This window comes from Plectropomus leopardus, chromosome 17 (assembly GCF_008729295.1).
Source record: "Plectropomus leopardus isolate mb chromosome 17, YSFRI_Pleo_2.0, whole genome shotgun sequence".
Classification (NCBI taxonomy): Eukaryota; Metazoa; Chordata; class Actinopteri; order Perciformes; family Serranidae; genus Plectropomus; species Plectropomus leopardus.
In genome coordinates this window covers 20595431-20617223 of record NC_056479.1, presented here as the reverse complement: position 1 = coordinate 20617223, position 21793 = coordinate 20595431, and the positions used below count along the sequence as shown (strand labels likewise).

The window sequence follows — 21793 nt, the reverse complement described above, 5'->3', positions numbered from 1 at the left end:
AGAGTAGGCAAACTGACATCAACAAATGTGTATAACCAAGAATAAACAAGTGTTTTTATAATGTTAAAAAGCATACACAGAGCATTACAATAATTGCAGTGATATTTTCTTTAAGGAAAAACAGATGCATGGAGGTGCGGCTGTCTTCATAACACATGCCATCTTGTGTTTTCAAGACCATCTTCTCAACATTTGTAGCTATTGTGATTAAAAAAAAAAGTTTGATTTTTTTGTTTGGCTGTGAGTATTTAATAACAGAATATAAAATGGAATATCAGAGGACATAAGAAAGACAATAAAACATAAATCCTCAAGAAATGCTTGAGCCAGCATAAGCACACCAGTCAAATTACCCTGTCCACCTGTTAAATGCTGCTTGACAGTTTATGGTTGGCCGTAAACCCAAAAATAAACATTTATTACAGACTGGTCGCCTTTCCCAATCTCTATTACGCTGCTCACATGGTTGGCGAGTGACTGTATGAAAAAAGCTTTCTTCAGCTTTGATACAAAGCACTGGATTTAAGTGACTGATAATAAAGCTCGAAGCTGATTGGCTCTGCGCGTTAAACGCAAGGGAATTCTTCGTTGTGATTGGCTGGATAACTTGTCAATCACTTGCGGATTTACGCCTCATTCCGTGATGTGACGTTGTACAGGAACATGGCGCTGTGGAGGGGAGGTGTTTCATGATAGTCAGGGCTATTGATTTATTTCGTTTAGCTAGGTTCATTTAATAACTAGAATGTACACATAACAAATATGATAGGTCGTGAAAGGTGATCGCTGCTTTTGTCTCTATGGACAACGGAACACTACATTTCGTAGTTGCTGTCGTCAGCTGAAACTGTTAGCATTAACATGCTAGCTGAAGCTAGTTAGCGGGCTAACAGTAAGTAGCTAACGTTAAACAGACAGAAAAAAATGCTTGTTTATGTAGCCCAACGCTGACGTTAAGCTGATTATCAATGGTTGAAACACGCCACTTAGTATTAAATCAGCCATTTATTGTTTAGGACGACGATTCCAACTAGCTAACATTTTGTTAGCTAAGCTAGGAGGATGGAGAGCCGCCATGGATATGTTTTGTTGATGGCCAGTGGGATTTTCCTGTCGGCGTTTTGGCTGTCTGAAGGTGCCCCTCTTCAGTATCCTCACAAATCAGGTGAGACAGCTGACTGTAAGCTGATACAGTGCTAAACGAGTGTTTGTTCATTCACTAAAACTCCTGTCCACCCAGCTGCTTAGTTAGCAGATGTTTCTGTTAGCTAATATTCGCTGGCTGGGGTAGTTGTTGCTAATCAGCAGCTAAAAGCTAACAACACAACAGCTTGATGCTAACCAGTGAAGACTGTTATGGATATTTGAACGAACTGAATATTGTTTATTGACACTGATAAAATCATAGTAACCATTTCTGTTTAGCAGTTAATATGGACTGGTGAAGCTTTGAATAATGCTTATAGTTACATCATGTCATCGTCACGACTCTGCTAATAGCAAACTGATAACACAATTCTCACATTTTTCCTCTACCAAAACTCAGGAAACACTTTTTAACCTGGCCTGGGTTAATAAGTGTTATATTTAACACGGATTAGTTAACCACGGAGTAGCAGTGACGTGCCTGGGTTAACACAGCACAGTTTATTGTATCTTCAGGTACAGAGATGTTAATTTGTCAGTTGGGTTGGTCCAGTCATTGACATTTAACCAAGTTTATGGGACAATAGACTGGATGTTGGCCTACCAGCATGGAAACACTGTTTTTTTGTTGTGAAGTGAACCTGGAATAACCTCTTTTATGTTGATAATAGCGGTTTCATTCTGCTGACATCGCATATTTTGTCTTTGGTGTGATCATTTAATTATTTTAGGATGAATGAAAGTGTGTTCATGGTTGAAAACTGTTTTCACATGCCTGTGTTACACATTTGCAGAGACAGGGACATTTATTCTATGAAACAATTCAATTCCAGTTGTTTGCCTTTCGATGCTGTGTGATACTACATAAGATTGCAGTTTTGCAATTGATAGTGAATGAATGAATCAACTACAAAAATATCACTTTTTGCAACCCTTAATATTACGGATACAACATAGTCACCTAGAGACAAGGGGATGGTTTCTGTGTATTCACTCTTTTTGCAGCTCGGAAAAGCTCAGTAAACCTACCTCCTTGTAAGAAATAAAGAGATGCAGACGTGTAAATGCTCCATTGAGGATCGGTAATATGTAACTGTAACACATTCCCATCTTATCAGCACCAGTCAATGATTAGCAACACTGTTGTTTGCTTATCATAATCCAGCATATGAGAAAGTCATGTGGCAATATGAGCGTGCATTTTATGCTTTTATTACATAGCAACGTGCTCTTTGCTCCACTTACCCAGTCTTAATTTTCCAGTTTTTACAGATGTGCTGTAATACTGTTTTGATTAAGGTCATGGGTCTTGGCTGAGATCATACATGTAAGAACAGTGACTGGAAAGTTACTTGCAAAGCCAGTCTTCAAGTGATGCGTGCCGTGTTTACACACATCAAACATTGGGAAAGGTAGATAGGTAAGCTTTAAAGGAAGCATCAATGTTTTAACTGTAGTAACAGCCAGGTGATAGTGGCATGTCTAGTCTGTTTGTCAAGGTGGACGTTGGCCGTAACCTTCCAGCACATTGCTCAGTGATGCAGAGATTACTGGGGGTGTGAACCACAAGTTTCATCACAATATGATATTATATTGATTCATTGGATACCAAAATTAATATTACACAAAGTCTGCCAGGATATGATTTGGATCGTGTCAATTCAAGGGTCAGTTATCAATATAAGACAATATCACTAACTGCCCTCACTAGCCAGGTTTCCATTAACCCTCAAATTGTGCAAATTGAAATTACAAATATAAAATACACGTAATGGATACATTGCAAAAAAGTTTTTATGTTTCTATGAGATGGTATTTCAGGCGATTTGACAAAAGCCATGTTTAGCAAAACTGCAATGGAAACACTTTTTGAGGGGCTTTTATAGGTCTCTTGATGCAATGGCTATGTGCTTGTCGGTAGGAACTGGCTCTAGCGGGTATGATGTAGCAGGCACTAGAGGAGGTGTTATTGAGTCGCATAACTCATCAAAAATCTAGCTGATCATCTGGAAGTATTGAATCAACAATTGTTCTGTGAAATTGTGGACTATCATCACCCAGAAATCCCTCATAGGTGGCCGCTCCCACGGACAAGGGACTTGCCTTTCCATTATTGCTAGCACAACATGTCTATGTTGCCTTCGATTGGAAATAATGACGGCTAGTGCGGTGGCTGCAATAGAAATAAACCTGCTAATGTTTTGAACATCCTTCACCATGCTTCTTGGAATGTTAGCACGAGAGTAGAAGTCACATAACATCATTCAGTGGAAACACGGCCATTTCGCAGCTGTGTTTTATTGACATTTTGAAACTATCGCTTAAGTTTTGCACACATCTGTGATTGAATCTTTTGGCTGCCGTCATTATCTGCCTGGTGCTTGACATAGCAGTCTTTGAATGTTTAGGAAGGATGTGCACGTAGACGGAAATGTTGACACAGGTGCAGTTTCAAAATGAAGGCATTTCTTAAAGGTGTTGATATGTATCAATGCTTTCACTTTACATCAATGTTATTGAATTTTTGATCCTTGAATCGATCCAGATCGGTGTATTGTTGCATTATCATGCAAGACTTAAGGGTAGTGTACGCTGCTTTTTACAACTAGGTTGTGTTGTCTTTTGTTGTTTTAACAGATAAGATATTGCTGATTTATAACTGAAAATGACAAAAACAGGGATGCATCCTATTGAATCGTTGCAGCCATCTAATATGCCTACATTTTTTGACTCATTTTAGCCTATGCAAAAAATGATACATGCACAAATGTTCTTCATCTAATTGCAGAGAACATCAAGTCTCTCCTTTATTGGAATTTACATATTATGCCTGCTCTCATCGTGATGGCCCACAGATGGCAGATGCAGACATAACATACAATAATTTTCAAAATGAACACATTCACTGAGCAAAGCAATAAAACTGCTTTAATGTAAAATATGCCATGTTTATTTATATGTAACAAATTTTAAACGAACTGTAAAACTCCTCCCGCTTTAACAAGCCAGGATGATTCTCTCCATAAGACAGTCCTGACAATAGTCAAAACCAGGGCAAATCTGATCTATTTCAGAGAAATAAAGTTGCTTAGTTAAAACGTCATCTTTTCATCCTGTCATATTGCCAGAAAAGTTCATTTTGGGCTGATTCTCATCTTTAATTTTAAAGCTGTTATCTGCTAATACTCATTGATGTTTAGATATTATCGTGCATCCCTAGATTGAACACAATCTTGCAAATATAGATCCTTGCAAAGGCAGCTATAAATATTAGCTCTTCATTTGATTGATGTGGCTTAGTGCTTCCTATTTTAACAGCCAGACAAATGTTAGCGAAATCCAAACATGTCAGCAAGACAATGCCATCCCTCATCCTCTGTGCAACTAAAAGTACAGACATCCACTGTTGTGCACGCTGGTGGGTGAAATCTGCGAAAATGGGTCAGCTCCTCCTCTGCGTGAATGCCTACTGAAATATGCAGTGGAACCGAAATAAGACCTGGCAGCTCCCTGCCGTATTGGTCCCAAAAACCAGTTGAGTCATTTGGTGGGGCCTGCCAAGTCATAATATGAACCCATGACTCAGATAAGGCCTAACCGAGGAGAACTGATCCCATGTAGAGCTGCCGTGACCCAGCTCCTGTTTTTTTTCTATCTGACTGCTGCTGCAGCCTCTCTGGGGGTCCTGCACTGACCGGCACCCTGTTGCTCGGCCGAAACAGACAGCGGCTGTTTGTATTTAAAAAAATCTGCTTGCTTGGCTTGTTATAGCCAAATGTTTTTCCCAGGATTGTTGTGAAGTTAAGCTCTATTAAAGCCATTTGAGATTCTCTCTGAATGTCTGCTCCTGCCAACGACAGATGATCATTTAGTAATTTATGGTTGTAAATGGAAGTGTTTTGTGAAAAATAGGCCCATGTGGCTTATTTTGGATCTCATTGAGACAGGGCTTAAGTTTTGGTTTAACATTAGCTTACTCAGATTTATGATAATGGAAATTTTTGCCAGTCAAGAATGATGAGAGACACATGTAATTCATATCCGGATGGTGGTATGCAGGAATCAGGCTGATACTGGTATAATCTGATGGACATGTAGCTTCCTAAGATACCTTAAACTTTGGAAGATGATCTTCAATTTTTCAATCTCGCTTTTATGTGTCATAAGCTGCTTTTACACTGCCTGTTAAAGGAGGGAATATTGTACCATTATGCCGCCTCGCCGTTTTGTATATGAGGTACAATGGTGGAATGGGGGGGGGGCAGAGTTGTTTAGCTTTTAAGGCGGCATGGAGGTAGTAACAGCGCTGAAACAGTGTCTGTATAAACATGACAGCCAGCAGGATGGTATCAAGGGCAGGACTGGTGTAGCGTTTTGATGTGTGTTATGAGTGCGACCCACCACGAGAGATTTACAAAGCTGCTAGTAGCAGTTAGCAGCTAATACAAAGAAGAGAAACAGCGGCCAAAAATGTCTGCAAATTTGGGAAAAACAATGAGATTCAGGGGGGAGGATGACATCGACCGCCATATAACAGGAATGGTAAACGATTGTTGTTGCCATGTTATGCCAATATTATTGCTTAAAAAGCGCTGCCAATGCATTTGTTATATGTCACAAAAGAGGCTGATGCATTTGGGAAAAAATTTCACCTTCATCACGCCTCTTTTGGCTCCGCACTGGCATGATGCAAGGGAGGCTTTAAGAAGGAACTTAGTAGCGGCCCTATAGCGCAATCTCTGTTTAAAAAGGGTTATAGTGGGAGACATCCCAGTTGGGGGTTCCCTGTCTCGGTATGAAGTGTGGTGGTGTCCACATGGGTGTAGTGGTGGGGAGAGTGAGCTGTTGCATGATATGGAAATAATACAGTAATGCATGCATCATGTTGTAAAAGTTTATAGGGTTGATGTTTACCTTAACTGTAGAGTGCCTGCAGCTCTGTACTTCACCAGTTCAACTAACAGGTCTCCAAATAGTGATTTAAACCTAAATGTGCTTTATTATTTATATACACTAAACTATGGCATATGACTATGGATTTGAGATGCTAGTTATCCAGTTGGCACATCAACAACACAACCTGATATGATATTTACTTTATTCTAGCGAATAATAACATACAGTTAGGATCCGTTTCTGCTACAGAGCTCGATGGCTAAAAAAATGATTTTACAGAATGAAGCACATTTGTTTCAATCTCACGCTCTCTTGTTTTTAGCCATTTGTTTGCATTCCTTACTTCTGTTTCTCCTCTTGTGCTCTGAGCTGAACTGCCAATCGGAGTGATGTCACTCATTGACGGGCAGCCGATTCAATATGCTGAATTGGCCGATTAAAAAAAATCAAACAAGGGTTGACTAGTGCCAAAAATGTGGGATGCATCGCAGTGACAAGGCGACAGATGCTCACCGACAGCCAACTTTCAGCTGTGTTTTTTTCAGGGCCCTAAAACTTAACAAAGCCCATCACCTCCTTTCTGATGTATATGATACATTACCAGGTGGAAACAGCTTTAACAGTTGTAAATAAATCTCCCTTTAGAGCTACATCCTCTCAGCCTGCGTACTGGTGATGGACCTATTTAATCTTTAATTCCTCTTCTCATTAATATTTAACCGCAGACACTGTTTCTCTTTTGCAATCTTTAGTATTGAGGAGAGATTTGTAGAAGTTATCCTGTGGAAATGGCTATCATTTAGAAATGTATAAAATATCAGGTATTTAAACTATTTACATTTTTGATCACACTGTATCTCATTTTACTTTGCCTAAAGACAAAGTTAACTGTGGTGTCTTTGACTGAGGAGGATCTGGAGTTGTGATCATATTTTGATCACAAGTAAAGAGACCAGATTGAGCAATCCTTTCTATTTTTGTCAGCGTAGTGCTGTGGTAGACATGAAATGAATCTCAATCATGGCTGACACTTTGGATCATATCTCATGCTCCCCAAGGAGATAAAGTGATTGCTGCTCGTCTCATCTACCCTCTGATGGGTTGTGCTGTCTGGATGCACAGCTGATCCATCAGACCAGACCTGACATGTCGTAACATCACTGTTCAGCCTGTTGTTAGACTACCTTTCAGCCTCTACAAGTTCTTACATTAAGTCAATTACAATGATTTATTTATGAACATGGGGAAAGGCAGGACTTGATGCGAGATCAGTTAACTTGGTTCTTTCCAAGAACATTGTCCAACTGTACTACTTTGTCATCCTTAAAAATGGTATGGTCATTGGTTAAGGCCATTTCCATATGGACAAATCTAAAAGCATTGTTTATGTGTGAAAACAACATGCATCTACATTGGCTTCTTAGAAAAATAATGAAATCTGTTTTTCTTCTGTTGGCAAACAACAACAGTATGCATAACTAGGGCTGTAGCCAACTCCAAATTATGTCACTTGGATCAGATGTGGAGAAGCTTTGCTTGCACAGTCCACATAACAACATTGTACTTTCTTAAAAAGCATAGTTTATATATTGTAAAAATGGAGAGGGACCTACTTTTTTCCCCCAAATAAAGCATCTTAATGTCTTTAATCTGGTTTCTCGTTTATTCCAAAAGTCTGTCTGTTTATATTGCAGTATGTTCTTTAAATCCCTCATGAACTGATGTGAAACCAACCAGATGAAGGTTTGTAGTCTGGATGGATTCAGCACCCGCCTTCAACTGTCAGGAATTTGTAGTTCAGCAGAAGGAGACTCAGTAGGTGTTGATTCTCCCTCTAGCAGACAGGATGTACCTGACAAGTTACAACCAGTGGGAGACTGAATAAACACAGGAGGGAGAATGTGGGCACAAATTCGTACTATTCTGTCAGCACACACTCACACACACATAAACACATCAGGAATGTATGATGTAGTGGGCCAAGATTATGTTTACATTTACCATAATGTGATATGACAGAAAAATTATGAAATGAGTCAAGCAAATTATGCACTTGCATTCAGTCAGACTCCCAGACGACGTTTATCACCGTTTCTGACTGACACTGATAGAACAAAATGACATCTACAAAAATACACGTGAGCTTTAAGTGTAAAGGTTTAACCTGAACATCTTGTGGCTGTTCACTCACCTACAGCTGTGACTACAACCGACAGAAGTGGCACCTTTCAAATGAGCAGTTAGAAATGAGCAGTGACATTTGGGACATGAGAGGACGAGGTGGACGTGTGTTGATAGAACAAGGTGACAGACTTGCACTCACTGCCAATAAAATGTTGAGCTTTTGTAAGAATTGCACACATTTTTTATGTATGTTGGTTATACATATGACCATCTTTGTGGGCTTCCAATCCAGGAACATCATTTACCAATTCTACCTTTGTGGAAACAATCTGTATTTTATCTTGTGTGTATATGTGTCACTGTGACATTCTCTGTCCCCTCTCTTAACTTTTGCTGTTTTGTTGGTCATTTTTTAAAAAAAATTTGAGTTATCTTTATCCCTCAGCAGCAGTTTGAGTCATGATGTGGATAATTGATCAGTTGATCTGGTCATAGCTGATCAGATTGATGGATGAGAGGAGAAGCAGAGTGCATAGTGAGTGAATGCAAACTTTTAGATCCAGCACAATGAACGCCTAAGTTTCGCTTTCACTGCGCCTGGTGTTCTACTGCTTTATCTGTGACAACAGTACACACTGCAGTCTGAGAGTGTAACGCAAAGAAAAACCGCTTGGTATATGTATTATAAAGAAAATCTTTTTGTGACAGCAGATGTTTTAATTGTCATAGAAACAAGCTACAGGGGCTGCAATGAATCTGGCCTTTAATAGTTAATGTGTTCTGTATGTTAAGCAGTCCCCAGAGCAAAGATGCTGCACTACATTGGAAATCGGTTGCACTAAAATGGAAAGCCTCAGCCGTATAAATGTTGGTCAGCATCAGTGTAGTGAGAGCAGCAGCTGAGCAGCGCAGTGGGTGGGTTCTCAAGGCTGCTGTCAGCCCTGACACTCGAACTGCTGGGCCAGCAGCATTCTCACCGGCGCAGAATAACACCTGCTGTCACCACTGCTGCACCATCAGCTGGATAAGCCCACAACTGTCTCTCTGAATGGCTGATGAGGGGTGGAGGTTGGGTGGTGTGGTTCGAAGAGTCACAATTGTCACGTCATGTTTGCAGAACTGGAAAAAAAAAATCACTGTTTTGACATTTTTATGCATCAAAATCATGTTATGTCTTGCACAGTGTTGCACTGCAGTGGAGTTGCTTATTAAAGAGAGCTTTGGATGTTGCATATTAAGAGCACTCTGTAGTTTATTTTTGTTGTCAAGCTTAAATGTACCTTTGTTGTGGGTAGATTTAGAAGAAGAGCCCTTGGTGCACAGAATAATGCCAAGCATGCTTATGTTTGTGCTTGTAACAAAGCTTTTAGGTGCCAACTTTTATTCTCTTCTGTATTAATTTTGACATGCAGCTATAAATGTGAATAATTCAACATTTTTTCTGTCTGTTTTCCCTCATTTCAGGTGGAAGCACAGGGGACACATTGTCTGCGTCTCTCTACCTGTCCCTGGCAGTGTCACTGACGGCGCTTGTGGCCTTGGTGGTGTTGCTAGTGAACTGTGTGACCTGCTGCAAGGAAAGGGAGATCAACTTTAAGGTGAGAGTCCTGGCGGGCAGGTAGCCAGACAGACACAGCTCCACCTGCTCCCCGTGCTGGCCACACCTAATGAATACATGAAGCGGGGATGGATTGTAATGGACAGCATCTGTGAATTTAGCTTCTGTTGTGAAAGATATGCACTGCGGTATCTTGCTCAAGTCTTTTTTATTTACGCTCTTTTTTTGTTGTTGCAGGAGTTTGAGGACCACTTTGAAGATGAGATTGACTTCACACCACCGGCAGAGGACACACCCTCTATGCAGTCCCCAGCAGAGGTGTACACCCTTGCTGTGTCCCCTGTGGCCCTGCCTGGACCCCCCCACCTCCAACCTCCTGTCCACATCACAGGTTCGACACATGCACTATCAGAAACAAAAACATTTATACTGTATGTCAAAACATAAATTAATTGCCTCCAATGTGTGAGTACATATCGTACACTATATTGTACATAAACGTAAAAATAATTAGTGTTGTTAGGATACTGACATTTCTAACTTACAACACAGTACCTTAAAAAACCCGATAGGGATACCATCTTCATACCACAATGAAAAAATTGACATCGAGTTTATGCAAGTTAAAATTTTTATGAAATAATAAATATAGCACAGCTATAACAAGCAACTAACGACAACAATTGTTCTGGTTACCAGAGAAAAAACAGCAGAATGACAAACCTTAACACAGCTGTCACCGGTGTATCGATGCTGAGGAACATTACTGAAACTGTTTCAGATATTTCGAATTTACATGTACTGATAAATCAATATTTCTGGCAGATAACACATTGCTGATGTTTTTGAATGGCTTGATTTCAGTCTTAGTTTCTTCCTGTAGTCTGAGTTTTCTTCTGTCTTTGTCTTTTTATTTTCCATATATATTTAGAATCCTGAGATATAAATGATAAATATAGAGAGTTTTTAATACTAAGTATTTAGGAAACATACTGTACACGGAAGATTGATGTATTTTGTGAGCTCTCATTGTGAAATGCCTTTTATAGTAATAGGGTAATCGGGTCATTCCACAATGAGAACACATCTGATTGGGATATTAAGAAATGTGCACTACCTGATGTTATTCAAGTCTGTTGAGTCAAGTTTCTGTCACCCCATTTTTAAAATTGCCTTGTAGTTTTCTGTTGATTTAAATAAATCTGAGGTTTAGATGGACCTTTTTCTAATTATGAGCAAAAAATATAACCTTTCCAGACTCTAGGTGAAATTTGTTCATTAATTAGCACAGTCTTAATTAATATTGTTTTGTGTTTGATTTCACAGAAGGATCCGCAGGCTTCCAGGTAGCACGTCACAGTCTGAGTTACATCCAGGAGATCGGCAACGGCTGGTTTGGACAGGTAAGACTGGTTTTCTTTAATGTGAAAGTTTTGCATAGTCTCAAACAATAACAAATCAAATCAGAAATGGTTAATTTAGGGTAATATTTGGCTTAATACATTGATTCTGTATGACATTTAACTAGATAGTATTGAGGGAGGCTGACTGCATCATCTGTGCCGCAGGCTGGATATATGCTCTTAATCTGTTATAGCTGAAGGTCCATGCACATACTCTCAGCTGTTTTTACTGCTTATTCTGCCACTCATGTTAAAGTAGATAAGTGAATATGCTCTGCGATAATAATCCTCAACCTGTCCATTTCTTCTTTTTCAAATGTGTTTCTCTTTATCCCTTGCCGTGTTTTGAAATCTATTTAACATTTGATACGTAGAAGCATAAATGCAGTTATAGCTTTGTCTCTGTATCCCATTTAAAGTATCTTAATGTGTCACCAGGTCCTTCTGAGTGAAATCTACACAGATCCAGGTGGTGCCAGAGTGGTGGTGAAGGAGTTAAAAGCTAATGCAAGCGCCAAGGAGCAGAATGATTTCCTGCAGCAGGGGGATCCATACAGGTAAACAGGTTTTTTTTTTGTGCGGTGATTGAAGACTTTATTATTTTTCAGCTTTCAACAGCTGATCTATAATTAAAATATTTAATATTTGATAGATTATTGATTGTGTTTTATGTTACTTAAGTTTACATTTTTAGAAATGTGTGCGTGGAAGGACATGCACACAGATGTGGACAAAAATAGCTATATATGACATCACCGTAATGTTAGCAGCACCCTCTACCTTTCCTCTTACACATTGCATCAGACTTGATCTTCTCTCAGATCTCACAGATATTATTTAATGATGTTTATTGCAGTATCATTACCATCAGTATTGACAGGCTTTATATTATTCTGTCCATACAGAGTGCTGCAGCACCCAAACATCCTCCAATGCCTGGGACAGTGTATTGAGGCCATTCCCTTCTTGCTTGTCTTTGAGTACTGTGAAATGGTGAGTGACCACATGCTCTCATAAATTTACAAGCACAAAATACACCATCATCCCCCCTTTCATATGTACAAAAAGTTGTTGATAGTTGAATTAAAAAAAAACAACTTACAGCCCAAATTCATAATATTACATTGACTGGAATGAAATTGTTTAAACCATAATTCTGCAATTTGTAATCTTATTTCATAATCTTGTGTGCATTTTCTTCCATTTAACAAGCAGTCTTTGGGTACTAGTGTTGAAGATTGGTTTATTTACTGCTTGATAAATCTTTACTTAGAAGCTTCATTGATTGAGAAATCTGAGAATTCTGTTATGTCAGTCTGTTAAGCTCACAAATTCGTAGGGCAAGACCCTTTTAAATACTGTCCAACAAGCATGCATAGCTCTGCTGCCCTATTGACCATCTGGACTGAAACCCTTCTGTCTCAATCCCAAATTAGCTGCTCCATTCATCTCAACATACTGAAGTGACCCAGACTCCATCATGGCAGCTGATTTATTCACTGTTTTCTCTTTACCTATTCTGGGTGGGCCCCGGCACCGAATGCTGGGAGCTCCCTCCCGTCCCTCCTTTTCTGCTCCCCTCCTCCTGCCGAAGTGGCATAGCTAGTCTAAGCCAGGGACTTCTCACATTCCCACCTCACCCAGTAAAGCAAAAGGCTCCATTTACGCTCCTCTGGTGTCAGCTCCAGCAGTTGCTGTGTTTGTGCATTTTAATGGGTAGCACCTTGTGCGAGTTGGAGACTGTTGAGTTCAGTCTAAAGTAAACTAAGCTGTTCCTAAAGAAACCTGTGGGTTGCCCAGTGACAAGTGCAAGAAGCCAAAAATGTTTCTTAAAAATAGACCCCACCTTGGTGTCTGTTTGATTCATCTCAATAAGACAAACATTTACAATAAAAATAGGGTGTAAATCACTAGTTTCATCACAATACGATATTATACTGATTCTTTGGACAACAATATGATATCTGTCGATATCACAAAGTTTGTCGAGATATGATTTTGATTCGATTTAGGGGCCTGCGATTGAATGAGACAATATCTTAAGCCCATTTTACACAGTCTGTTACAAAAGAAGCTGCAACCCCTTTTTTTGTTTTGGCCTTAAAAAATAAAAACATTACATAAATAAATTTAATGAGTGTAACTAGTTAAGTGAGGTAAAGTTTACTTTGAATTGACTCGACTAACACACATCAAACAGCGCATGAGATATGTCAACCTGCGACTGTGGAAGAAATGCACGTTTTTTTCAGCCTAATATTTTTAAAACAGAGCCGTCAATGTTGCTGCGTTCCTGCAACAAGTAAGCAGAGCGAGGTGCCTGTCCAGGCAGGTACATCGTCACGTACCGTCATCATTTACATGCGGCACGTCCTTTGTCTATTGTCTTTGTCTTTATTTTCTCCGAAATCCAAAGTATTGCCAAACTAGAAATACAGGTCGCTTATAACCGCTGCGTTTCAAATTAACGCCTGTTTCCACAGTCACTGGATGGCCAAAACACAGAGTGGTGTTTAAAACCTTATTTGACGGGAGTGTCAACAATCACTCACTCCCAGTTTAGTTTACAATCCTTGCTTTTCATCTCAGCGTGAGCGTACTGTTGAATCGGATGACTCTCACCACAACTCTGGCAGCTATAAATTATTTTGTGTGTGTCTGTCTGCAAGTGCATCAGATCCAGGTGTGCCTGGGTGGCACAAGTCCACCCAGCTGCTGCTTTGCCAGGATGTCCTGAGCCATAAAGTTTGACTTCACAGTTGTTTTAGAGGGAAACATCACATCCAGCTGGTGGATTCAAATCTGCATTACATGTAACGTATTAGTTGCTTGTGTGTAAATTTTTTATGCTCCTTGGATGTTGAGCCACATTTTCCTTTTTTTCAAAAAAAAAAAAAGGAAACGCATTTGAGGTGGTTAGGTGACACAAATGCTCCTCCCCCACTTTGCCTTCCCATTTGTCTGACCTGGTAATGTGTGCAGGTCCAATTCGGCTCGTCTCGCCAGTTATTGCGTAACTTTGTTGGGCCGGGGTATTGTCAGCTGCCCAAGCCTGGCCTGTGTCCTGGCATTATGGTCTTGCCCAGCCAGCTCCACTAACGTCTCTGACAGGAGATGGAAATGAGTCAAGGTGAATGACTTATCACAAGTGTGTGCAAGCCATTAGGGAAAATTGCGTTTGAAGACCAGGTCCTGTTTGTTGAAGGTGATAATGTGTGAGGGTAGCACAACTGAGTGATGTCTATGCTTGTTATCTCTCGCTGGATAAAGAGTTTTGAGGGGTTCATCCAAGTGGGATCTTGCCAACGCAATAAGTGTTTTCTTTCTTTCAATATGTACAGAACAAGTTTTATTTAAACATGAAACTTAACATAACACTTACCTCAAGTTGTAAAAAAAAGCATTGATATTGCTCTCATGTTGAATTTAAAATAAAAGATGACTTGTCTTTAGCCTCTTATTACTTCATGACATGTCAATCATCCTTTAGATGCCAAAACATGAAATGTGACACCGCAGCTGCGCAGTGGACAAGATGAATCCCGTAAAGCCAATATACTGTGACGTTCCCTCTGACAACCTGCTGATTGATGGTGGTTTTTCTGTCCCATATCACCCGTGCAGGGTAACCCTGACTCAAAGCATTTTAGACATCAAAATACATCAAGCAACTGTTGCAGGGGCCACAGAATGTCACATACCATAGTGTGAGTGACAGCTTCTAATGCACGGATCTGTTGCCTGGTGCCTGGTTGCGTCTAACATTTTTTCAACTTACTTAAGGTGAAATGTGCACCTACTTCCTTATGACGCAAGCCTCAAAGGCTGCGTTCTTATGAAAACCATGCTCACAAGGGTCCCGCCAAAGTTATATCGAGTAGCTTGGAAAAAAGCGAAATGGTTCTCTGAATTTGATTAATTTACTGTTTATCAGACCACAAATAAGAATAAAAGTTAGCCAGCTAATTAACTTATTTCTCTAATACTTGAAGCTGACATTGGTGGAAAGAGAGCAGCGGCAACTCTGGAGTCAGACACTCAGTTAGTGGAAGGTCCTGGCAGATCCTTAAAAAGTCTTCAAAAGCATTAAATTCATTCATCTAAAAAATATTTCTTTAAATATTTTTTTCTGACCTTGCATTGTAAAATATTAAAATATTTGGCAATATCTCTTTTTTAAAATAATTTGCTGAATGCCTCTAGCCCTTACGTCACACAGATCAGTGTAGAAGAAATTTTTAAATTTTTTGATTTGATTTTTTTCAACATTTACAGAAGATTGTCTTTTTAACTTGACCAAAAATGTAATGCTTTGCAAAATTGTCCCTAACCCTGAGTAATTTGTCAGTTCATGTTTTTTTCTTGTTGTTTGCTTTGTTTTTGTTTTTTTAATTTTGGTTGTTGTAAAATTGGTAAATTAAATTAAATTCCGAGTGGCATCTTCAAAAGTTTTAAATCAGACTTGCTGCCGACACCGCATCGGCAAACTTTATGTTGCTGCTAGGGCTGGGCAATATGGAGAAAATTAAAAATCACAATATTTTTGATTATTTACCTCGATACCGAAATTGTGGGGTTGACTCTTGTAGAAAATCTATGTAGAAAATCAAATATTATATTTTGACCAGATACCTGAATGTCAATATTATAATAATAAAATACTGACACACTGACATTTTTGATAAATAATCATCAGTAATGTAGATGTAATGACTAAGTGGGCAAAGGCAAATAATAGAACAGCTACAACAGTTTGGTAAGTTCAGGAAATTTCATTACTTAACTGTAATGCAGCCTTTAAAACCAGTTTAAGACAACACTTACAATATTACGATATTCAAATCATAAGAAGATATCTAGTCTCATATCACAATATCAAATATTGATATATTGCCCTAGTTCAAAGTAGTCTCCTAGTGGTAGGAAGTGAAGGACCACAGGGTGTACTAGTAAGCTAAATCTTGTCCCATTTGTGTTCTGATAAACAATAAATTCATGAAATTCACTGTCTAATTTCACTGTTTTCTAAGCCACTGTTGCGGTCACATTTCGTCAGCACAGTTTTCATGGGAACACAGCTGTCAAGGCTTTCGTCATACAGAAGACGGCATAGTTTTATCTAAAATAGGTTGGAAAACCGATAGACTGCCAGGGTGTTAGTCAGACCCTTCTCTGGTTCAGGGTTCCCGGACATTAGCCAGCTGACTCCTGGCTTGTGAAAGTTGTTGATCTTCTTCATTTATTACGGTCGTTAAAACAGAAATCCCTGCGGTGTTGTAGACATGCTCTTTATGTTTCTGTCATGGCATTTATTAAGTTATACATTACCGACCATGCACTGCCTATAGGCGTATTGAGCATGATAATTCTCCCTGTGGGTGAAGTTGACCTAATGTGGTTGGTGTCCTTTTTTTATTCTGTAGGCTCTTATGCTCTATCAATAGTAACTCATTCTTTAAATTAGCTGATTTAACAAGGACTGTTGGTCACACACTTTGCTTTGGTGGCTATGAAAAACCATTTTGTGTAAAAATAAATTTTTTAAGTGCTTGACTCTGGATTTCACATTACCTTCAGTGGCCTACTTGCTATGTTTAGCTTACATGTAAACAAGCAGACAGTAATCAGAATATAGCCTGCTTATAATATCCAGTAGTAGCATGGAAAACAAGCACTTAACCCCTAACCCTAACCCTTTGAAACCTTGGCAAATTGGCTTGATTACTTTCAAAAACATGGGAAGAAAGCAATGAGCAACCTAATAAGAAAGAAAGAAAGAAAGAAAGAGACGCCAAAAATTAGCAAGACATTAGTCAAAAGTACAAGAAAATTACCTGAAAATTGGCACAAAAAGCCACACCCACACACAAAAAACAACAAGAATGATTTAAAAAAAGAGGAATAACCTGAAAAGATTGCTTAAAAATTATACTAATTCTGTAAAATTATTTAGAATATATAGAAATATAGTTTTCTGGATGACTTTCTTCATGTCATTTTCTAAAACTACTAATTTCTTGCAATTTGCCAGACATTGCTTGCCAAGTTGCTCATTGCCTTTTATCCCATGTGTTCAAAAGAAATCCAACCAATTTGCTCAAGATTCAAAGGTTTAAATACTTGTAAAAGCCATCTAACCCCAGCACAAGAAAAAATAATGTTGATCCAGGTTTCAAAGGGTAAAGCTTGATATTTTTTTCTTTTCTCTTTTTTTTCTATGTAACTCAATCATGTGACGTCTGAGCCAGACATGAATCCGTGCATTGGGAACTTGGTACATTCTTGTTTATTCACGGGTCAGACAGAAGGCCTAATTGTTTTGGCCGTTCACAGTTAATGTTGTTTCATCAACTACCCTGGACCCTCCCCCCCTGAAACCCAGACTTTATCACCTGTTGTGGAGCCTTCACAAATAAAGACAGGCGGAGGGTATCGCTTACCATACATTTAATTTAGCTCTTCTGTGAAGACTGCTTCTCAGAGTTGTGTGGGTTTTTGTGTGATAAATTTTTCTGTGTGTGTGTGTATGCGTGTGTGTGTGTGTGCAGGGGTAAATGTGGTGGAACCACACCGCGTTGCTTACGTAAGACGACTGATCTAAGCTGCTTGTAGTGAGATAGCTCAGGGAGAAGTAAACCCTTTGTAAACAGACAGACACGCAGACACAAAAAGAAAGTGTATGTGACTTGACATTTTTAACAAAAGCGCCTCGTATATTCTGTGGATCTGGTGTGTGTGTGTGTACAGTATCTTGTTAGGGGCTCATTCCTCAGGGGAGCTCCGTTCTGCTGGCTAATCGGGAGTCTCCTTCGCTCCAGCTGTGGTGAACATGATCTCAAAAGCACACATAACTTAAATGGCCCTTTGCTTTCACATTTATTTAAATGTGCTGTTCTCATTCAATTCTCAGCAAAGCGTGTTCAGACTGCCTTTTGTCTTTGTCTGCACTCATCCTAGTGGAGTTGGTAACTGCAGGTGTCCACAGAAATTCTCAACCAGCCCTAGGTTGCGTACCTGCACACAGCTGAGACCCTTGTTGTGATTCAAATAAACAGCCCCCTGCTGGACTCAGGTCTAACCATAAAAAAGAGCCCTGTGGGTCTGTGATCTGAATAGAAGCGTACTCCTTTTTCCAGATTCATGGTCCTATATTCTCAGTCCCACTGTGAGCTACATTCTAACATATGACTTAATATTTCATACGCCAGTATTTGTTTAATATGTGGGGTTGTAATTAACTAATTAACTCAAAGCGCCTTGTCCTGCTTCCCTCACGGCACACCTTGTTCTTTTCTCTCCTCCACTCGCAGCCTCCAAAACCCAACCGGACGCGAGCGCGGTTTATTTCACTGACCTGAGCTGGACTCTTTTATTTATAAATCTCTGTGACACAGCATTGAGGTCCATTAAATAGCGTTACCCTTATTTGGTGCTCTCACACATCAGCACTGAGAAGTGCTGAGGAGACAGGAACAGGAGAGTCTACTGCCCCCGTGTGGCGGTCTCCGCACAATGCATTCAACTGGCACTGCTTATACGCTTCCCCCTATTGCTGTAATCAAAATGATCATCTTCTGGATTCATTGAATGTAAATGTTTGATTTTGGTGTCCTAATACAGCTGTGCATTTGTTTCTGTGTGTGTTTGCAGGGGGATTTGCGGGGCTATCTGTCTCAGCAGGATTGGATGTTCCGAAATGCTGAGTTGCTGCAGCTGCAGAGGATGGCCTGTGAAATCGCTGCTGGTGTCACTCACCTTCACAAACACAACTTCCTGCACAGGTAGCACTTAAGAATTGCAACATTTGAGCAAGCTCACAGGCTTTGCACCCACTTAGCTGAGCGGTGTGTTTTTGTTTGTCAAAGAATACAGCTGCTGTATTCTCAGTGACAAACATTGGGATTACGTATTTTAATCACAACCTAACTACTCACTGGTGCTCTACAGTTTCCACTGAGCCAACATTTTTTGTTTTTCTGCCACATTTTAATATATTAGATTAGCAGTTCCTCTAGTTTTAATTAAATAGACTTTACTTGAGTTCTCTTCACACACTTATTTATTTTTAATGCAGAAAAAGATAAGTGAAAATGTTCATTTTCCGACTATTATCCAGTGCAGTATAACGAATGTCATTTAGCTTTTTAAAGATTTAAATTCGCACAATGATTTGGCTGATATTTCATACATTTATGTATTAGAAACATTCTGGCATTTTCAGCATTTCATCTTATTAACACATCTTAAAAGTTTGGATCAAGATATACCAATAAAGTTTTCTTGTTATATGATAAATATACAGTCATTTTACTTGGTATGTTTGTAATGTCCTCAGACACAAACCTCATAAAATATGGTTGTAAAAACTTCAGTCAACTGTCTGTGTGACTGTCCAACCAGTATCATGCGTACCAGTGTTCTCCAAAAAAGGTGTGTACAGCAGAGACGCTGCATTTCATTTTCATTTTTACCCCTAGCAAGCACTGGATGTCTGGCTCCCAGCAGCCAGCAGGGCACTGGGGGGGTGTTGGGAAGCAGGGGGTTACATACGATGCTCTGCTCATCAGCTCTATTTTGCATGCTCAGAATAAGCTCAGAGGGTTCCAATTACACAGCTCCCATGCATTGCCACAGTGTCAGCTGTCCGCTGCCAGAGGGATATGATGATTCTGCTCTTTGCATGTAAAAGGATAGCCTCATATTGGGCGTTGTGTTTTAATCCTTGTTACAACTCAAAGGGAGTTCTACAAGCGTCCCTTCATGTGGGCAGATTTTATTTGAAATCGTAAAAATATTTCTGTTCAAAGTCCACAAGAAATCAAAAAATGTTACGCAAACTGAATGATCAGTGCAGCCTAGTGACAAAATTGAATCAGAGGTGATTGATGGGACAGTGCCACAGACACAAAACCCTCGGGGCAAGTGCTGTGTGGGCCGATATCCAAAGCTGAAACCTCATCTTTGCCATGCAAGAGGTGAGAATGGTGCTGCAAAAGATAAAGCAAAACATCTGAATATATTCTGATTCAGGAACTGTGGAAGAAAGTTTCTTTTAAAGCACGGTTCAGGGATTCTGACAGTTTTAGTATGATCTGTTTGAGAGATTCTGATTTCTCATCCGAATTTAGATTGTCGTGTTTGTGAGTACTCACTGGGTTGATATGCGTAATTAGAGGATGCCGAAGTCCTACCAAATGGTGTGCGAAGAAGACATTTATATATATATCACATTCCTACTTTTAAAGACAAAAATGAACTCCTTTATCACTATTCTTGTACTTCAAAAATATAAACGTTTTTCTTTCCTTTTCCTCTTGATCATTGATAAATAAATGCAAAAAAAATTACACCAAACTGCACTGGTGTCTGAAAGGAGTGATCACTGCCATGCCATGTATTAGCCTTGTAGGGTTAAGATGTTGGACCCATTTCCTCACCGCTGTGTTACTGTATGTCGGGCCCTCGGCCAACAGTGGGGGACAGGGGACCGGAGAGTTTAAAATAAATCACCATTTATCTTACAGAGGTTTCAGCGGCTCTGACAGTCGCTGGGCCATGTACATGCAAGAGCACTGGTGTCAGCAATGTTTGTTGTGAGGCGGGTAAAAGGGACTTGGAACTTGTGTGCAGGGAATGCTGCAGGGCTGACGGGAAACCAAAGCCTGCCTCTTCTCTCAGTGTGAATTAACTACCATATGTCTGCTTAATAGGCGGATAGAGAGCCTCAGAGCTTCTTACGCCCTCTCCTGGCAGCTCCACAAAACGTTTCAGTGTTTCCCTCCAGAAACGATATCCTGCTGCTGTATACACGAGTCAGGAATAGCCCGTGTATGAGTCTTGTTGCATGGTGAGGAGCAGATGCAAATGACAGAAGGAGAATGTCCCATAGTTGCCAAAGTCATTTGTGGTGCTTGCCAAACTCATTTGCCCTCGATTCTTATGAGGTAATCTTAGCCTTTAAGGATACCAGCAGATGGTGGATTCCTTGTTGATCTTGGTACCACAGATTTTGCATTTACCTCACTTTGCTTTAAAAGCACAAATAACAATATTCAGGCTAGACTAAAATTTACCTAACTGGCAAGAACAAGCATCAGCTGTATATGTTTAATCAAGTGATGATCACAAACTTGCCTGCAAGCTTCATAATTAGTGAATGATTTTTTTAAGTGTGAATTTGTAGAGTATCTAACTCATCCCTCTGTGTCACACTGATTTTTTTCTCTATTCTCTCACAGTGATTTGGCTCTCAGGAACTGCTACCTGACTGCAGATCTTACAGTCAAAGTGGGAGACTATGGAATTGGACCCTACAGATACAAAGTAAGCAGAAGTCTCGATTTCAGATGTGTTCCACATTTTGTCTAATTACCTGTTTGAAGCTGCATATTCTTGTTAACATTAGGAGCTGGTTCAGGGTTCCCTCTGGAGTGGAAAACCTGGAAAAGTCATGGAATTTCACTATCACGTTTTTCAGGCCTACAAAAAGTCGTGGAATTAGTAAAAAAATCTTTTAAAAGTTATGGAAAAGTCATTGAATTTTGTTGTGTAATGAAATTATTACAGTCATATTCTGTGGATAACCTTTCACGTAACGCCGATTTATTTTTTGTGGCTCTCGACATAATTCTCTAATGTTGGTCAATGTGTGATGTCTCTGTTTTAT

The 21793-nt window shown here is 39.6% G+C and overlaps 1 protein-coding gene across 2 annotated transcripts in view; it reads left to right on the top strand.

Annotated features, from left to right (window-relative positions):
* The first annotated feature begins 677 nt into the window (after positions 1 to 677).
* lmtk2 (lemur tyrosine kinase 2) overlaps positions 678 to 21793 on the top strand; it is a 31430-nt gene continuing 10314 nt past the window's right edge. Inside the window, exons 1-9 of one of the 2 annotated variants that reach the window (XM_042504367.1) lie at positions 678 to 892; positions 1017 to 1165; positions 9631 to 9764; positions 9962 to 10115; positions 11051 to 11127; positions 11566 to 11684; positions 12033 to 12120; positions 18778 to 18908; positions 21366 to 21450. In XM_042504367.1, the coding sequence (XP_042360301.1) occupies positions 1063 to 1165; positions 9631 to 9764; positions 9962 to 10115; positions 11051 to 11127; positions 11566 to 11684; positions 12033 to 12120; positions 18778 to 18908; positions 21366 to 21450 (891 nt within the window). In that variant the 5' untranslated portion in view covers positions 678 to 892; positions 1017 to 1062. Of the gene's footprint in view, positions 1166 to 9630; positions 9765 to 9961; positions 10116 to 11050; positions 11128 to 11565; positions 11685 to 12032; positions 12121 to 18777; positions 18909 to 21365; positions 21451 to 21793 lie in introns of both variants that reach the window. The other variant, XM_042504366.1, reaches the window with a different exon arrangement.